Here is an 18,238-nt window from a genome sequence, read left to right on the forward strand (position 1 = left end):
CGCCCGGCTGATTTCTTGTATTTTTAGGAGAGACGGGGTTTCATCATAGTCTCAATCTCCTGACCTCATGATCCACCCGCCTCGGCCTCCCAAAGTGCTGGGATTACAGGCTTGAGACACTGCACCCAGCCTCTGTGGTTTTTTATGAGGAACTATAAGTTACCAAAAGTTGAATATTGTCATTTATTTGTGCTCAGTGATGATTTTCATTTCTTTGTTATCAGAGCTTATCATACAGTGTCTGAAGTCCACATGGTGAGAATGGCCTGCATTCCAGTCCAGTTTCTGTCCTCCAAAATAGGTTCTGAATTTTTACAAGTTAGAAATGCCTTTTCACAATTATTCATCCAGATTTGCCTGTTATTAGAACACCAAAATAGTACTAGATGCTCTGAGAAAAGCATAAGTAGTGTAAGACCTGTGATAAACAGCTAAAATAGGAGAAAGATGGGCATGAAAGCTGGAGTGGTCAAAGGAAAGCCTGGTGGAAAAGGCAGGATCTTTGTATATAGAAGGCTCAAGAAGGGCCTTTCCAGGCACAGGGGAATGCTATGAGCACTAGTACAGAGGAAAGAATAGAGTAAGTAGTGCCTCTCTTCATTGGAAGATGAGAAACATTGCCTAAACAAAGAATCTGATTAATTTTTAAGAAAAAAAGTGGAAGACAAAAATCGAGTACAGCCAATGTCTAAGGGGACTTGAAGCTGGGCAGAAGAGTCTTATCGACACAGCAGATAGACAACGGAGTGCTTCAGAGCAGGCTGCGAACGTGGTGAGGCTGCAATGTAAGAAAGAACACCTGGATGCTGGTGTTGCAGGGACGTCTAGAGACAGTGAAGAGCTCTGACAGCAGAGGGAGTGTTTCAGAAGACAGTTAAAGGCCTTGGTGACCAGCAACTGCTAAGAAGAAAGGTGTTTTCAAAGTTGTAACCCAACTAGGGGGGACAGAAGGGAGTGAATTCTGACAATTTCTGAAACTGAATTCACAGCAAGACATCAATGGCTAATTTTAATTAATGTAATAAAGAAAATTTCTGGATATACATTCCCAATATGCTTTTTCTGGGAAACAGATAAAAATGCAAAGATGTTGTCTTCATTTTCCTCACTTTTCTGGAAAAAGAAATATTTTCATTTGACTCTTGAAAAAGATGCAAAAGTTCATGATAATGAAAAATTACTAGCCGTGATCAAGTCATTCAACTTACGATTACATGATCTGTAGAAACTTCTGTTTTCTACATGTAGCCTAAGCATTCCCTCATAGGTAGCCCCTCTTTTCCCTCTTAAGATTCAGATATGTTGAGGAAACCTGTTAGTAATTCAGACCTAATTGTGAAGTACTTAAATCTAAAACATCAGGGTATGGAGATGAAGAGAGAAAGAACTTTGTATCCAGTTACTATTTTAACAGCAAGCAGGCCCAAGTGAGCTATTGACATTGGAAGGGAATCAGGAGAGACCAAAGAGAATTGGAAGAGAATCAGAGACAAGCTGCTGCTACTTTGCAGCTTTGTCCAGGCCCTAGGGAGGCCTCCTCCACTGCCATCCTCCTTTGGCTTTGGGCACCAATAATAATAATAATGGTAATGATGGCTCACAGTTACTATGTACAATGCATTGTGCTTAAAACTGTGCATCATCCTCATCTTTGCTGCAAATCTAGGAGGAATTGCTGTTACTGACCCCATTCCCAGATGAGGACGCTGTTAAGGTGAAAATCCCAAAGGATTTTTTTTATATCTTTGAAACAGTCTTTTCTGTAATGAAAGAATTTGGCTGTGCGGTTGGGCTTTGTAGATGGGAAGAATCCATCAGAGGTGTGGGCTTGCTCAACTGTTACCAGTTCTTTGTCTTTCCATTAAGGCTTCAATTCCCCTCTCCTCCTCAGACATTCAGCACCTCTACAATAACCAGGCTCACCCAAGAACACTATCATACAAAAAGACCCAGGATACTAGAAGGAGAAAGAACACTTGTTTTTGTGTATTATTTAACCACAAAAAGAATGTAAGTCCTGTTCAGTTTCCAGATCCTAAAAATGGAGACCTTGTTTCCTAACGTACTGTTTATATTTATCAAAATTCCATTACAAGAAACTGAATGTGGAAGTCCTACAGTGCCCATAGTAGTAGGATTTTACCTGAATCATGTAGCCCTTTGCCACCACAAAGGAGCAAGCGCCCAAATGGACTGGGCTTTAGTCCAGCCCAGCTTGTCCGCACAGTGGGAAGTCACTGGAGGTCCCCGAAGGCCACTGCATCCCTCTGAACTCAGGTCTCTCATCTGCCAATCACATTCATCAGCAACCCTCTCCTTTTCTTTTTCTCTCCCTCTAATGATTTGGGAGAAAAATAGAATAACATGTTTATATTATTTTAAAGATTGAGCGAAATACTAAACTGTTCATTATAATAGGTAGAGTATTATAGAATCTCAACAGGAAAAAAAAAACAGCATGAGTAGAATAATTACATTCATTCTCAAGGGGATAATACCATTCACAAGGAAGCAAAAGGTGGCTCAGCAGGGAGATTACTCTTATGTAATAAAGCACAGACTTACGTGCAGTCCATAAATACATGCAGTATGTGGTGTTGAAACTTCATGGGGAGAGAGATTTGGAGAAAAATGTCTAAAAGGCTCATTCACACTAATGAATGAAAATAAGGTGGAGAAACATTGATTTAAAGAAAATGTTTTCATAACTCTGAGATTTTACAGTTGAATTTTTATAAAGGAGAACAATGATGCATAAAATATTTGTCATTTCATCCAATAACAAGAAACTTCATCCCAAAGATTTCAAGTATTTAACTTCAACAAAATTCAGCCAGGTTTTAGAATACCCCCAAAGTGAATGCCAAGAGTTAGCTATTGACAAAGCCAGCATTGGCTTCAACCACAGACTTCCCAGAACTCCTCAGAGAAAGCTCACCCAACTATGGCCGTCACCCCATAGGCACTGTCACCTCAAATCCCTGTTTCAGAATGTGGAATTCCAAGTCTCTTGGCTTCGGCACCAAGTCTGAAGCTGCAGTGGAATCGGCTGTATGGTAGCAACCATCCAGAAAGGAAACACCACTGTTACGAAGAGTATCACAGTTGGAAGATATTAGGTGGGGATCTGGTTTTAATACTGAAAGTTTAGGGAGATTAGTACAAAGCACCTAACTGTAGTAGAATTTGACAAGTGATGCACCAACTTCTCTTAAATAAGCTTTTTAAATTGAAGTATAGCTTACATACAGAAAAGTCCATAAATTGTAAGTGAAAATTGATACAAAAATAAATACACTCCTGTATCCAATACTCAAACCAAGAACATTATCAGCACCCCAAAAGCCCCCTTTGTGTCCCTTTTCTGTGATGATCCTGACTTCTATCTGCAGAGATTAGTTTTGCCTGTTTTTTTGTTTTTTTGAGACGGAGTCCCGCTCTGTCGCCCAGGCTGGAGTGCAGTGGCGCAATCTCGGCTCACTGCAAGCTCCGCCTCCTGGGTTCACGCCATTCTCCTGCCTCAGCCTCCACAGTAGCTGGGACTACAGGTGCCCGCCACCACGCCCAGCTAATTTTTGCATTTTTTAGTAGAGACGGGGTTTCACCATGTTAGCCAGGATGGTCTCAATCTCCTGCCCTCATGATCTGCCCGCCTCGGCCTCCCAAAGTGTAGTTTTGCCTGTTTTTGAACTTTATATACATGCAGTCTTACAGTATACCTAGGAGCATCTTTGTTGGTGCCGATAGCAGTTCTTTTGTTTGTTTAATAGTTCGTGGCTGACTGTACCGTAATTTAACCATCCAACTCACTCTTTTTTTTTTTTTTTTTTTTTTGAGACGGAGTCTTGCTCTGTGCCCCAGGCTGGAGTGCAGTGGCGCGATCTCGGCTCACTGCAAGCTCCGCCTCCCAGGTTCACGCCATTCTCCTGCCTCAGCCTCCCGAGTAGCTGGGACTACAGGCGCCCGCCACCTTGCCCGGCTAATTTTCTTGTATTTTTAGTAGAGACGGGGTTTCACCGTGTTAGCCAGGATGGTCTCGATCTCCTGACCTCGTGATCCCCCCGTCTCGGCCTCCCAAAGTGCTGGGATTACAGGCTTGAGCCACCGCGCCAGGCCCCAACTCACTCTTGATGCATAGTTGGGTTGTTTCCAGTTGGGGTTATTATGAATCACCCTGTAGCAAATAGTCTGTCTTTTGGTATACATACATGTGTCTTTCTTTTTTTTTTTTTTTTTTTTTTTGAGACGGAGTCTGGCTCTGTTGCCCAGGCTGGAGTGCAGTGGCGCGATCTCCGCTCACTGCAAGCTCCGCCTCCCAGGTTCACGCCATTCTCCTGCCTCAGCCTCCCGAGTAGCTGGGACTACAGGCGCCCACAACCGCGCCCGGCTAATTTTTTTGTATTTTTTTTTTAGTAGAGACGGGGTTTCACCGTGGTCTCGATCTCGTGACCTTGTGATCCGCCCGCCTCGGCCTCCCAAAGTGCTGGGATTACAGGCGTGAGCCACCGCGCCCGGCCACATGTGTCTTTCTTTAGATGTCTATCTAGGAATGGAATTGCAGGATCATAGGATAGGCAGATGTTTTCCTTTAGTACTACGAAAGAAAAGTTTCAAAGAAAAGATGTTTTTCTTTAGTACAGTTTTCCAAAATAGCTGCATCATTCACACCTCTGCCAGCAGTGTGTGATTGTTGTGGTTGTCCCAGGTACTTGGTGTCAGTCTTACTTATTATAGCAATTCCGCTGAAAATGCAGGGCTATTCTGTTGTGATTTGCGTTTTCCGCATACCTAATGAGGTTGAACCATTGTTCCTTTAATTTATTGACCATTGGGATAAGCTTTCTTGTGATACATCTGAGATTTTTCCCCTACTTTTCCACTGGGTTTTGTGTCTCTTTCTTACTGATTTTAAAAGACCTCTTTATATACTTTAGATATGAGGTCTTTGTCAGAAATATATATTACAGATCTGTTGTCCTGCACTGTGGCTTGACTTTTCACTGTCTTAAAGATGTCCCTTTTACTTAGTGCTTTTTATGTCCTATTTGAGAAATCTTTGTCTACCCAAAGACCATGAAGATACTATTCTGACTGTTTTTCTGAAAGATTTTCATAATTCACATGTAGATTTTGGGAACAAGGTGAGGTGGGGCCAATCAAGAGCCATGTTTTTTCTGTGTGAATTTCCAGCGTAGCGTGGTACCATCAGAAGTCCCGCCCTCTCTCCACTACATCACGGTGTCCTCTTTTTGGTAACTCAAGGGTCCAGGTATGCAGAGGGCCATTTCTGGATTTGCTGGGAGTCTCTCATTTGCCTGTCGTTCTGTCCCTGTATCAGCAACATCCTACGTTAATTATGCGTTGATGTCTGGTGGTGTGACTCTTCCAGCTTTGCTTTTCTTCAAGGATTCCTGGCCATTCTTGGTCCTTTGCATTTCCATATAAAGCTTAGAATCGCCTTCTAAATTTCCACCACGCTAGCAAACAAACAAAACCTGCAGGGATTTCATTGAGATCTAATGTAATTGGCATATTTACAATATTCAGCCTTCCAAATCCATGACCATGGTATCTTTCTCTTCATAAGTTAGTCAACTTGTTAATAGAAACAATGTCAAATCTAGAAATTATTTTATTATAAACTCTAATTTTCTTTTTCTTTTGAAGGCCACTCAATGACAAAACTAGTAACAGTGGGAATTCAGCTTTGAACAATACCACACCTAACACACCAAGACAGAATACATCTGCTCCTGTGAGAAAGCCAGGACCTCTGCCTTCTAGCCTGGATGACTTAAAGGTGACAATTCCAACTGGAGCTTATTCACCCCTGAGTACCACAAACATGTAAATGATTTGCCAGATTTGTCTAGCAGACATTACGTAGTTTTCTTTTTTTTTTTTTTTTTTTTTTTTTGAGACGGAGTCTCGCTCTGTCGCCCAGCCCAGGCTGGAGTGCAGTGGCGCGATCTCGGCTCACTGCAAGCTCCGCCTCCCAAGTTAACGCCATTCTCCTGCCTCAGCCTCCCGAGTAGCTGGGACTACAGGCGCCCACAACCACGCCCGGCTAATTTTTTGTAATTTTTAGTAGAGACAGGGTTTCACCGTGGTCTCGATCTCCTGACTCCTGACCTTGTGATCCGCCCGCCTCGGCCTCCCAAAGTGCTGAGATTACAGGCGTGAGCCACCGCGCCCAGCCTCGTAGTTTTCAATAGACATTCAACTTTACCAACAATATGATCATCTTTATAAAGGTACTTTCTTTTTACTTCCACTAAATTTTCTTTTAAAGCAACCAATAACTGTCGTTTACTGAGTGTGTACCTTGTGCGGGCACCTGCCAGTTCTGCTGTATTCCAGAGGCTGTGATTTTTTTTTTCTTCCCTGCTCAATGCCAAGTTTGGGAGAAGCAGGAAAATGTAACAGTTAAGAATATGAGCTTGCCGGGCGCGGTGGCTCACGCCTGTAATCCCAGCACTTTGGGAGGCTGAGGCGGGCGGATCACAAGGTCAGGAGATCGAGACCACGGTGAAACCCCGTCTCTACTAAAAATACAAAAAATTAGCCGGGCGCGGTTGTGGGCGCCTGTAGTCCCAGCTACTCGGGAGGCTGAGGCAGGAGAATGGCGTGAACCCGGGAGGCGGAGCTTGCAGTGAGCCGAGATCGTGCCACTGCACTCCAGCCTGGGCTGGGCGACAGAGCAAGACTCTGTCTCAAAAAAAAAAAAAAAAAAAAAAAAAAAAAGAATATGAGCTCTAGGGCCAGCCTTTTTAGGTTTCTATTACAGCTCAGCCTTCTATTATCTGTGGTACCGTGAGTGAGTGCTGTAACCTCTCTCTTCCCATTGCCTCCTGATCTGTAAAATGGGAAGAATAATGATACTGATACCTCATAGGGTCATGTGAAGACGAGTGGAAAGAATAGATCACTTCCAACAGTGTCTTGCACATGGCAGCTACTCAGTAAATGCAGCTGTACCGTCATCATTCCTGGTAGTATCTCTCTGATTTGACATAAAAGCGGAATTACCCTCTAAAAACCCTTACTGTATCACTGGCTCTGAGTACTTCTAGTCTGTAGTTATCTGTTTCTGTGTGCTTAAATAGAAAACCAGTTCCACTTTCAGGTGTGCAGTAACACAGAGTTGTCTGACAGACATAGGCACCTTTCCCATCACAAAAGTGTACTGTAGATTTGCCAGAAAGCTCCAATACCAAGATATCTGCTTTGTTTGTACCTCCAGGTGTCAGAACTGAAGACAGAACTGAAGTTAAGGGGTCTGCCCGTGTCAGGCACCAAACCAGACCTCATTGAGCGCCTGAAACCCTACCAGGAAGTGAACAGCAGCGGCCTTGCTGCTGGGGGCATCGTGGCAGTGTCATCGTCAGCCATTGTCACCAGTAACCCAGAAGTCACTGTGGCCTTGCCGGTTACAACACTACACAACACTGTGACTAGCCCAGTCTCTACTCTCAAGGCAGAATTGCCATCTACAGGAACCAGCAACGCAGCCCGTGTGGAAAATATTCATTCCCCTCTGCCCATTTCACCATCTCCCTCTGAACAGTCCAGTCTCAGTACCGATGACACAAATATGGCAGACACTTTCACCGAGATTATGACCATGATGTCTCCTTCACAGTTCTTGAGTTCATCTCCTTTGAGAATGACAAATAATGAAGACAGTCTGAGTCCTACCAGCAGCACTCTGTCAAACCTGGAACTAGATGCAGCCGAGAAGGATCGCAAGCTTCAGGAGAAAGAGAAGCAAATCGAAGAACTGAAGAGGAAACTGGAACAAGAGCAGAAGCTTGTGGAAGTGCTGAAAATGCAACTTGAGGTTGAAAAACGAGGGCAGCAACAGCGGCCCCTGGAACCCCAGCCCAGTGCCCCAGGTCATTCTGTCAACAAGTCAGATCAGAAGCACAGCAGCCTTGGCTCCTCCATCAAAGACGAGGCCTCACTCCCCGACTGCTCCAGCTCCACGCAGCCCATCCCAGTAGCCAGCCACACTGTAGGCCAGCCCGTCTCTACAGGTGGCCAGACCCTTGTTGCCAAAAAGGCTGTAGTTATCAAGCAAGAGGTCCCTGTGGCCCAGGCAGAGCAGCAGAGTGTCGTCTCGCAGTTTTATGTGAGTTCCCAGGGACAGCCACCGCCTGCTGTTGTTGCTCAGCCCCAGGCTTTACTGACCACGCAGACTGCTCAGCTCCTGCTCCCAGTGTCCATCCAGGGCTCGAGTGTCACCTCAGTGCAACTCCCTGTAGGCAGCCTCAAACTCCAGGTGTGAAGTGTATCTTCTAACTACTTTGCCTTACAGCATGCTTGGAATGCAAACCCTGCTAAGGAAGGAACCATACCTGAGCTCTTTCATAAATGCATCCAGAGCAGACCTCACAGAGGAAACATATGCATGTGTGAGAGGGTTATTCAGAAATCTGAATATCTAGCACTTTTTATTAGTGAAAACAAACACAGGGTGCTTTTCTAGTTCTGTTACCTTTTCCCTTGAATGAACACAGTATCATCCATGCAGACCTTTTTTTTTACACACCAGTGACTTGATCATTGTGATCATAGTCTCTGCTGCTGAGCACTTCTTCTGGCAAGGCACAGCATCTAGTACTTTAAATGGCTGGCTTCACTGCATCCTCCCTTCTCCTAGAAGATGTAAGTGATACGACCCCTCTCTGGATAAGGAGCTGAGGCCTAGGAGTACTCAAGTGAGTTCCCCAAGGATGGAGCTGGCATTTAAACCCAGGTGTTCTGCCCGCAGAGCCTTTATTCTTATGCCCATTTTTATATTCTGCCTCCCACATTTAGTTCTCGAAAGTCACTGCTTATATGAAGATGTCTAAACTAAGGAAAACATGACCAAATATTTAGGAGTGAGGATGTAATTGAAAAAGATGAGAAAACACTGATGAGCATGAAATTCCCTTTTGTGCCTACACAACCTGTGTATTTGCCTGAGGTTGTTCTGTGTCATGCAGTTTTGGTAAGTTTTAACCAAACATGGACCACGAGTGAACAAGAAACCATTTGAACCAGTGCTCCTCAGCCTCGACACCCAAATACCTGAAACAGGCGAGAGGAGTCATCTTGTATCCTTGTGGTTAGGAGGCAGGGCCTGCAGACCCTTTGGCACATGCAAAAAATTCTAATTCCTCTGTTTTATCTTTAGGGTATCTGCAAAATTGAAAGTCTATTCCATAATAAATCCTTAAATTTTTTGGTCCAAATCTGCCATTGCTGTAGTAGAAACGAGAACCGTGTTTTTATCCTTGGGTCTGAGGGCGCCCTGGCCCCTTGCCGGCTCCCAGGGAATGCACACGCAGCTTACCAAAAGCAATTGGGACAGTTAGGTCTCACAAGTTTCCTTGTTGCTCTTCAAGTATTACAATACCTGAGCTATTATGTGTAGAACTTAGGTTCTTATTATTTCCATTTTCTCAAAATTTTCAAATGAAAATCTTAGCTGCTTAGGAATAGTAAGAGCATGCAATGACTGGTCTGGTGTTTCCCTCTCTGGTTTAGAATCATTAAAGTTCAGATTTCTGTGCAGATGAAGTGTGTATCTGTAGCCTTGGTCTTCATTTAGATACAATCCCCAAGTGACCAGTGATTCTACATCTAAATTGTGATTTCTAACTTTGATTCTGACAATTAAATTGACTTTTTTTCAATTCACCTCCCTAGACTTCACCACAAGCAGGAATGCAGACTCAGCCTCAGATAGCAACTGCTGCACAAATACCAACTGCTGCCTTGGCCTCAGGCTTGGCCCCAGCTGTACCTCAGACACAAGACACGTTCCCACAGCATGTGCTCAGTCAGCCTCAACAAGTCAGAAAGGTTTGTAAATGCCAAGGAGCAGTAAACTGTCACTGATTTTTACCACCCTCCAATCATCCATTCAACAAGCGTCTTCGTAAAATTAGCCTTGGGAAGCTCCTGTTCATTCTGTTCTGTGATCCATCTCCGATGGAATGAGCCTTAGGTCAGATGCCGTTTGGCTGCAGATTTCCCAGTTATTTGGAATGGAGAAAGCTTTTCATTACTGAAAGATAGCTTGCCTTCACAGTTAACCCCTTTTCCAAGGGAAAGTTTCAAAAGTATTTGTTTTCAATCCTCATATATTAAATTTACTGAATTTTAAAATAAATTTTTTCAAATTAAACATACTGTAGAAAAAAAGATACGCTGTTCCCTTGGAAAAGGTATTTGAAGATGAAAAATATACTCCCAAAATGTTTATGTTGAATAAGATCTTGAAATGCATTTGTAAGACTTTGCCATCTCAGATTAAGAGCCCAGAAGGTCTCATCAATTCCATTTCACCATTGCCTAGGTGTTTGGCCTCACACAAAATTCACTTACCTTCTCTGAGAGTCAGTTACCTCATCTTTAAAATGAAGTTGGTGGTCTAGGATTCAGTGTCCTCTACACAAATACCTACCAAAAACTTTCTCCCACATTCCCCAGTAGCCAGTAGGTGGAGCTACGTGCACATCTCCTTGCTAGAAAAATCTTAGGCCTCAAAAATAGGTCTTACTCTTTTAAACCTTGAAAATTATTAATCCCAGAGTTTTACTCTTCAACATAAAAGAACCCAGGTAATGAGTTGTGCCTGTGATCTGCCTCAGGATAGTGTGAACTGTCTGGGTGAAACCAGCTTTGGGGACAGAAAGCAGCAGTCACATGTAACAGATGTGCTGCTTCAGAATCTCCTCTGCTAAAGGAATCATGGTTGTATGTTACTGAGTTTGGGGAAAGCTCAAAATACCATTTAGTGTAATTAAAAGCTTAGTAAATGTTCAAATGTTAAGAAAATTTGTTTTAGGGAGGAAAGGGAAAAATGTGTAGATAGGATAAGTAAGGGCTTTTTCACTAAGTGTCAAGATACTAGAATTAGGAATGATTACTTCTAGTGTAAAGGAAGTAATTTTTTACCAAATATAAGGAAATTTAATTGTTTCAAATAGGAGTATATTTACAGAACTCATCACCATCGAGGTTGTACTGTTTGAGGTATATACACATAGACTTTCCTGCTTACGAAATACAGAGGTTTTTTGGAGTATTAGTATTATAGAACGTGTTAAGTATTTTTATGAGCAAACCAAGTTCTATGAAATACAGTTACAATATCAGCAATGTAGACACATATTTGTAAAAGACCCTAAAACTTGTGGCTCTTGATGGAGGTGCTAAACAAAACATTTTGGAGTTCCGCAGCAGGAAGTTCTCACCTTTGCCTGTTAGAACAGAAAATAGCCTCTCCAAAGGGGGCCAGTTTTAAATGGGGCCTTGCTTGTATTAGAAGAAATTTTCAAGAAACTGGAAAATTCAGTGACCATAGCAGGTTGAGGTTTTAGGTAGGATGGAAAGGGGGCCAAGTAGTAAGCAGCTTACATGCCAGGCAGAGATTAGGGTTTTACCCACATCAGGAGAGCCAATGAGTGTGGTGGGGGCCATGCCTTGAGAACACGTTGTGATGGGGGGTCTGTGCCGCAGGGCTGCTGCAGAATTCCTGTGATAGATAGTGAGGGCCAGGCGCAGGACAGCAGAGAGCAGCGGCAGATTCAAGAGGCGTCAGTGAGATGTGTGAACACTGAGGGAGAAAGCAGAGTTGACTGATAGTCCTATTTACCTAAGTTTTTAAAAAGGCAGAACCAAGAATTATTTTCCCTCAGAAGCTGAGAGGCAGGGGGTAGTGGGGAAAAAGGAGAAAAATCATTTGGAATATTTTTAATTTGAGATACCTAGGAAGATGATGTAAGTGGCTTTGATGCCTGGGAGCAAGGTTGGAAACAGAGCAGTGACTCGGGATTATTAGCTTAGTCATGGCCATTAAATACTTGAGAGTAGGCCGGGCACCGTGGCTCACGCCTATAATCCCAGCACTTTGGGAGGCCGAGGTGGGCAGATCACAAGGTCAGGAGATCGAGACCATCCTGGCTAACACGGTGGAACCCCGTCTACTAAAAATACAAAAAATTAGCTGGGCATGTTGGCGGGTGCCTGTAGTCCCAGCTACTCGGGACTGAGGCAGGAGAATGGTGTGAACCTGAGAGGCAGAGGTTGCAATGAGCCAAGAGTGCGCCACTACACTCCAGCCTGGGCAACAGAGCGAGACTCTGTCTCAAAAAAAAAAAAAAGAGGAGATGAGCTCACCTTAGAGAGGAATAGAAGAAACTCAACTATCATTTAAGAGGAGAATTATAAAGAGCAAGCACTGTTTTTCCACATAGCTCTGTCTGTACCACCATCAAAGGCAAGTTACTGCGTAAAGGGACCACATATGCTCGAAAATAGGGGTAAGCAAAACCTGGCCTATGGGCCAAATCTAACCCACCGCCTGTTTGTGTGGATAAAGTTTCATTGGCACACAGCCACACGCATTTATCTGTGTACTATCTGTGGCTGCTTTCAGGCTGCAATGGCAGAGCCAAGTGGTAACAACAGAGGCCAGGTGACCCACAAATCGTAAGCTATATACTCTGCAGCCCTTTACAGAAAAAGTTTGCTGACCCCTGCCCTAAAACATGGTTTTCTTTACTTCATTAGGAAAAGCCAAAGAACAAATTAATGGAGAAACATTTATTCATTATAGGTTTTCACAAACTCAGCATCAAATACAGTTCTTCCATATCAGAGACATACTGCTCCAGCTGTCCAGCAGCCCTTTATCAATAAGGCCTCCAACAGCGTTCTTCAATCCAGAAATGCTCCGCTTCCATCCCTGCAAAATGGACCTAACACACCCAACAAGGTAACCCTGTGAGGCTTGTGCATCTGTGACAGTTCTACAGGGGCATAAAATCATTCCAAAGCCTAGTGCTTTGGGCTTGGAGTGACTAATATTAATGGGATAAAATTGTTGAAAATTCAGTGATAACTTGTGAAGGAGGAGCTCAGCGATTATCACAGTGAAGATGGGATATGAGGTGGCCACCAGTGCTGTCAGCCTCACAGGTGCTTAAAAGAACCTGCTCATGAATTCCCTGATTTGGCCACCACATAGAGAACAGCAGAGCCGAGTCTAGCCAGGAAAAGAGAGGGTTTATTATCAAGATGTAATATGCACTCCTCCTTTATTTGACACAGCCTAGTTCACCCCCGCCACCCCAGCAATTTGTCGTCCAGCACTCTCTATTTGGGAGCCCAGTCGCCAAGACAAAAGATCCCCCCCGCTATGAGGAGGCCATCAAGCAAACACGCAGCACACAGGCCCCCCTGCCAGAGGTAAGTGAGGGCAGGGTCACGGTGCATAAGGCTATGGTGGATGTGCCCATCTTCAGTCTCGAGCAGACCTGTACAGAATCCCTTGTATGAAACTGACTTGCCTCAGTAGAAATACAAAAATAACCTTGTATTTTACATGGTTATTTAAAATCAAAATGTCATTTATCATGAAGACCTTAAACAGCTTTCAGCAGCAGTATAACTGCATTTACTGTTTATTCAGAAATTCAGGGTTTATCTCTTAACTTTTCCTTTGGGGTAAGGGTATCAGTCATGTTAGAGATAGATCTGATTATGACCAGGACACATATTTTATACAGGTCCCTTTTCTAAAGCCACCGTGTGTCAGGCCAGCATCAAAATGACACATGGTATCACTGTTCCACCTGTCTGACATTCAAGGCCACCAGTACCTAAATTGACTTGGTCCTGCTTCATCTCTCTGGTCTCTAGCAGCCTCTGCTCCCAGCAGGCCAGCCCATCCAAATGACTTTGCTCATACACTGAGCAAATGCGCTTGGAGGTAACAGACCTGAGGTTCTCCTGGTTTCACCACACATGGTGACCATGTGGTCTCTGAGCCTTCCTGGTTTCACTGGTAAAACAGAAGTAGCCCCAACTATACCAGGCAATGGAAGAAGTTAGGGTTCCTATTTGTAAAAGCAGATGGCCCATGGTGGGTGCCAGTCACAACAGCACTTGTCATACATTACCCTAAACACTCCTCCAATCTTTCTGTCTCTCTAAAACTTTCTGTCAAAACTTAAAACTAACCTTTCAGGGAATAACCCCAGCCTCATAGAGGGTTCAAGGAGTGGCCCTGCCACCACTCCATGGGCGCTAAAGGTGGACACCAAGAGACAGTATCCAAGCAGGACTGTTTATTATCCACGGCAAACAGCAGGAGCATCAGCGCAGTTGTGCCAGTTCCCCCGCTCCCGTGTTCCATGGGGTAACTTGTCGGGGCCACATGGTGGCTGTGTATGCAGTGGGTCAAGCTGCACCCAAGGAACGTGGGGCCAAGGGCTCTGCGCTTTTTCTAGCAAGCACCTAACAAGCCAGTCCCTCACCCAGGGAGTATGCAGTCATGCCTACGCTGCCTTGACCCACTTGGTTGCCTGAGTGAGCATCTGCAGAAGCTGCTTAGTCCAGGCGACCTTGTCAGTTTGGCACCCTCACCAAGGACATCCAGGGCAGGGAAGCTCAGGACCTGTGGGGGGCTGCCTCTTGGAGGAGGTGGAACCTGCCGTATGTTTCTTTGTATTAACTGTATTGAGGGGACAGAACTTTGAGTTGTAAGACGTTCCTTACTTACAGACTCAGCAAAGGCCCTTGTCTGCGAGGGAGAAGTCAGATTTCAAAGATAGGTTCAAACATTTGCAATAAGAAATCAAACAGGTGGTGCTGGACTACACTCCTTCCTGATGGTCCATTCGGAGTGGTATCTATTGTCTCCACAGGGAGCAGAGATGAAGTGAATTGCCAAGAGCTTAACTGCAGTTTTTAAGAAAACAAAAAGATAGCACCCATCCTTCCTAAGTCCTGCTTACTTGACGAATCTTCCACTGTAACATAAGACAGCTGATTGGAATCTCTGGTATTTACATGTCTCTGGGTTCCTGTTTATAGACTGAGGTTCTACATTGGGTTTGGTTATTCAAATGAGTAGCCACCTGTAGGACTTCCTTATATGCCACTGAGCACCAAAGTTCATTTAAATACATTTACTCAGACTTGCAATTCCAAGAGTGGCTAAGTAAGGCCCTACTGGTTCAGTCTTCCCACAGATAATAGCTATTAATCTTGGTCATAACAAAAAGCAACTACCTGAAGGCATTGAAGAGTAAATAGAAGCAGTCATTCTCTGGTGGGGAACCCACACTCAAAGGAAGGGAGTGATGTGGCATGATTTCCCTCTTCTTGCTGCTTTTACTCTGGGGTCCAGCTAAGTGGCATGGTTACTGGTGGAAAAGCCATAGTCTTTATGACCTGGAAATCCAGAGAACTGAATGGAGAGCAACCAGAGGGAAAGAGCTAGAGGGGAGATCCCCAAATTCTGTGTGCCCACATCTCTGGCTGACCCCTAAGCCATACAGGCGTGGAACAGACGCATAGCAGCTCAGCTGAAGACAAAAGATCTAAAGTGAGATTGGAACATCTACCCAAGAAACATTTTGAAGTTTAAGTGTAACCAAGTTAATAGCTTGTTAAAACAATAGAAACCATTCATCTGAGAATAACAGCAGAATTCATAGTCACCACAGTTTAACAACCATAACACTTATCCATAACATGCGTCATACAAAGAATCAGGAAAATGTAACCTGTTCTCAAAGGAAAAAGGCTGAGACCAATCCTGAGCTCATCTTGATGTTAGAATTTGCAGGCAAGATTTTCAAAGCAACTACTATTACAACTGTCCTCAGTGATGGAAAAGGAAATATGCTTGTAATAAATTAAAAGGGATCCATATATATACAGAAATGATTTTTAAGAGAACTAAATGGAAATTTGAGAACTAAAAAAGTACAGTATCTGAAATGAAAAAAAATATATAGATGAACTTACCAGAATGGAGATGGCAGGGGAAAAAATGTCAAGAACCTGAAGATAGATCATAACGTATCTAATGTGAATAACAGAGATGGGGGCAAAAGATTTTTTTTAAGTCAACAAAGCCTCAGAACCCTGTTTTATATAATTCAAACAAATAGTCTAGCATAGGTAGAAGAGAAGTCCCAGAACTAGAGAGAAAGAACTGGAGAGGCAAATATTTGAAGAAACAATGGCTGACATGTTCACAAATAGGATGAAAGACAAATTTATAGCTTTGAGATGCTCGATAAACAAGCTGGATATATCACATCACAGTCAGATTGTTGACAAAACAAAGAGAAAATCTTAAATGCATCAAGAGAAAAAACACATTTCACACAGAGCAAACAACTAACTGATTAATGTCAAGCTTTCATCAAAAACTATGAAAACTGGAAAAGAGTGTAACAGCACGTTTAAAAGTTTTTAGGGAGGAAGAAGTGGAAGAGACTGTCAAGCCAGAATTCTATTATCAAGTTAAAATATCCCTTTAAAATGAAAGTGACGTAAAGATATTTTCAGATAAGGAAAAATTGTGTTAGTTCACCACCAAAGATCACATTGTCTTGAGGAGTGTATAGCATGTGTAGACGATACTTAAAATAATTAATAGGCCAGGCGCGGTGGCTCACGCCTGTAATCCCAGCACTCTGGGAGGCCGAGGCGGGCAGATCACGAGGTCAGGAGATTGAGACCATCCTGGCAAACATGGTGAAAACCCGTCTCTACTAAAAATACAAAAAAATTAGCCGGGCGTGGTGGCGGGTGCCTGTAGTCCCAGCTACTCGGGAGGCTGAGACAGGAGAATGGCGTGAACCCGGGGGGTGGAGCTTGCAGTGAGCAGAGATGGCACCACTGCACTCCAGCCTGGGCAACAGAGCAAGACTCCGTCTCAAAAAAATAATAATTAATAAAGGATGGGGGAGGAAATGAGTGGATCTCTGTGGTTGTAGGATCTCTATGTTTTATTCAGTGTATAACATTAAGTAGCCTAACATTAAGTTAAGGATATGTATTGCATATCAATGGTAACAATTTTAAAAATTCAAGATAGCTTAAAAAAAAATCAATAGAAAGGCCTGGCATGGCATCTCACACCTGTAATCTCAACACTTTGGGAGGCAAAGTGAGAGGATTGCTTGAACCTAGGAATTTAAGACCAGCCTGGGCAACATGATGAAACCTCATCACTACAAAAAAGACAAAAATTAGCCAGGTGTGGTGGTGCACACCTGTAGTCCCAGGTACTTGGGAAGCTAAGGCAGGAGTGACACTTGATCCCAGGAGGTTGAGGCTGCAGTGAACCGAGGTTGTGCCACTGCACTCCATCCTGGGTGACAAACTGAGACTGTCTCAAAAAAAAAAAAAAGAAGAAGAAAGAAAAATTAGAATACAAAAATGTCAATTTTTTTTTAAGGAGACAGGAAAGAAAAACAGGATAACAAAAAAAACTAGATGGAATGAATAGAAGACAAATGTGAAATAGTAAACCCAAACTTAACCATGTCAGTAATTATAACATATATGACTAAACAATTCAATTAAAATGCAAAAAATTGTCAGAATGGATATAAAAGCCATACTCACTGTGTGCAATTTTAAGATATGTCTGCAAATTCTTTGACATTCCTCCCTGGGTTGGATTTAGCAACTCACTTCTAACAAACAGAATTGGCAGAGGTGATGGTAGGTGACTCCAGAGGCTGTCATAAAAGGCATGCCCCTTCTTCCTTGCTCTCCCCTGGATTGCTCACTCTGGAAAAGCCAGCTGTCACGCCATGTGGACATGTCAGCAGCCATCTGGAGAGGCTCACATGGAGGGGCACTGAGGCCTCCCGTCAATGGCCAGCACTAACTTGCCAGTCGAGGGCATTCCCCAGCCACTCCTGCAGTTGACAGTAACCTAACCAATGTCTTGGCTGCAACCTCATGAAAGACCCGAAGCCAGAACCACCCATCAAAACCATTCCTGACCCACAAAACTGTGACAAAATAATTTTAAGCCATTATGTTTTGGTATAATTTAGAATATATCAATAGATAACTAATGCATGTATCTCCAAGAGGCATACTTTAAATACAAAGACACATTGAAAGCAAACGTGTTGGAAAAAGATAGACCATGCCAACAGCAAGCAGAAGAAATCTGCAGTAGCCAGAAGATTTGAACATACATTTTCCCAAAGGTAAGTGGATGGCAAATAAGCACTAGAAAAGATGTTCAACATCATTAGTCATTAGGGAAATGCAAATTAAAACCCCAGTGCAATACCACTACACACCTAATGGAATATCTAAAATTGAAAAGACTGACCCTACAAAGTATTGGTGAGAATGAAGAACAACTAGAAATCTTATACCATATACTGAGGGTGGGAATATAAAATGGAACAGTCAC

General features: G+C 43.3%; 1 protein-coding gene and 2 long non-coding RNA genes across 23 annotated transcripts in view; 1 reads left to right on the forward strand and 2 right to left on the reverse strand.

Moving 5' to 3' along the window:
• MRTFB (myocardin related transcription factor B) overlaps positions 1 to 18,238 on the forward strand; it is a 310,684-nt gene that overhangs the window by 282,830 nt on the left and 9,616 nt on the right. For 15 of the 21 annotated variants that reach the window (XM_015125644.3, XM_077987072.1, XM_077987065.1 and 12 more), the window contains 5 exons: positions 5,668 to 5,800; positions 7,244 to 8,281; positions 9,697 to 9,852; positions 12,614 to 12,772; positions 13,108 to 13,245. In XM_015125644.3, coding sequence (XP_014981130.2) covers positions 5,668 to 5,800; positions 7,244 to 8,281; positions 9,697 to 9,852; positions 12,614 to 12,772; positions 13,108 to 13,245 — 1,624 coding nt within the window. Of the gene's footprint in view, positions 1 to 129; positions 1,100 to 5,667; positions 5,801 to 7,243; positions 8,282 to 9,696; positions 9,853 to 12,613; positions 12,773 to 13,107; positions 13,246 to 18,238 lie in introns of those variants that run through there. The other 6 variants (XM_077987079.1, XM_077987078.1, XM_077987080.1 and 3 more) reach the window with 3 other exon arrangements.
• LOC144338339 (uncharacterized) lies at positions 112 to 17,829 on the reverse strand. Its single transcript, XR_013412330.1, has 2 exons — positions 17,160 to 17,829; positions 112 to 3,386 (listed from the first exon to the last, which is right to left on the reverse strand). It is a non-coding gene; the product is annotated as an uncharacterized LOC144338339 (long non-coding RNA).
• Positions 3,994 to 5,221, reverse strand: LOC144338341 (uncharacterized). Its single transcript, XR_013412332.1, has 2 exons — positions 4,494 to 5,221; positions 3,994 to 4,095 (listed from the first exon to the last, which is right to left on the reverse strand). It is a non-coding gene; the product is annotated as an uncharacterized LOC144338341 (long non-coding RNA).

Source organism: Macaca mulatta, chromosome 20 (assembly GCF_049350105.2).
Source record: "Macaca mulatta isolate MMU2019108-1 chromosome 20, T2T-MMU8v2.0, whole genome shotgun sequence".
In the NCBI taxonomy this organism is placed as follows: domain Eukaryota; kingdom Metazoa; phylum Chordata; class Mammalia; order Primates; family Cercopithecidae; genus Macaca; species Macaca mulatta.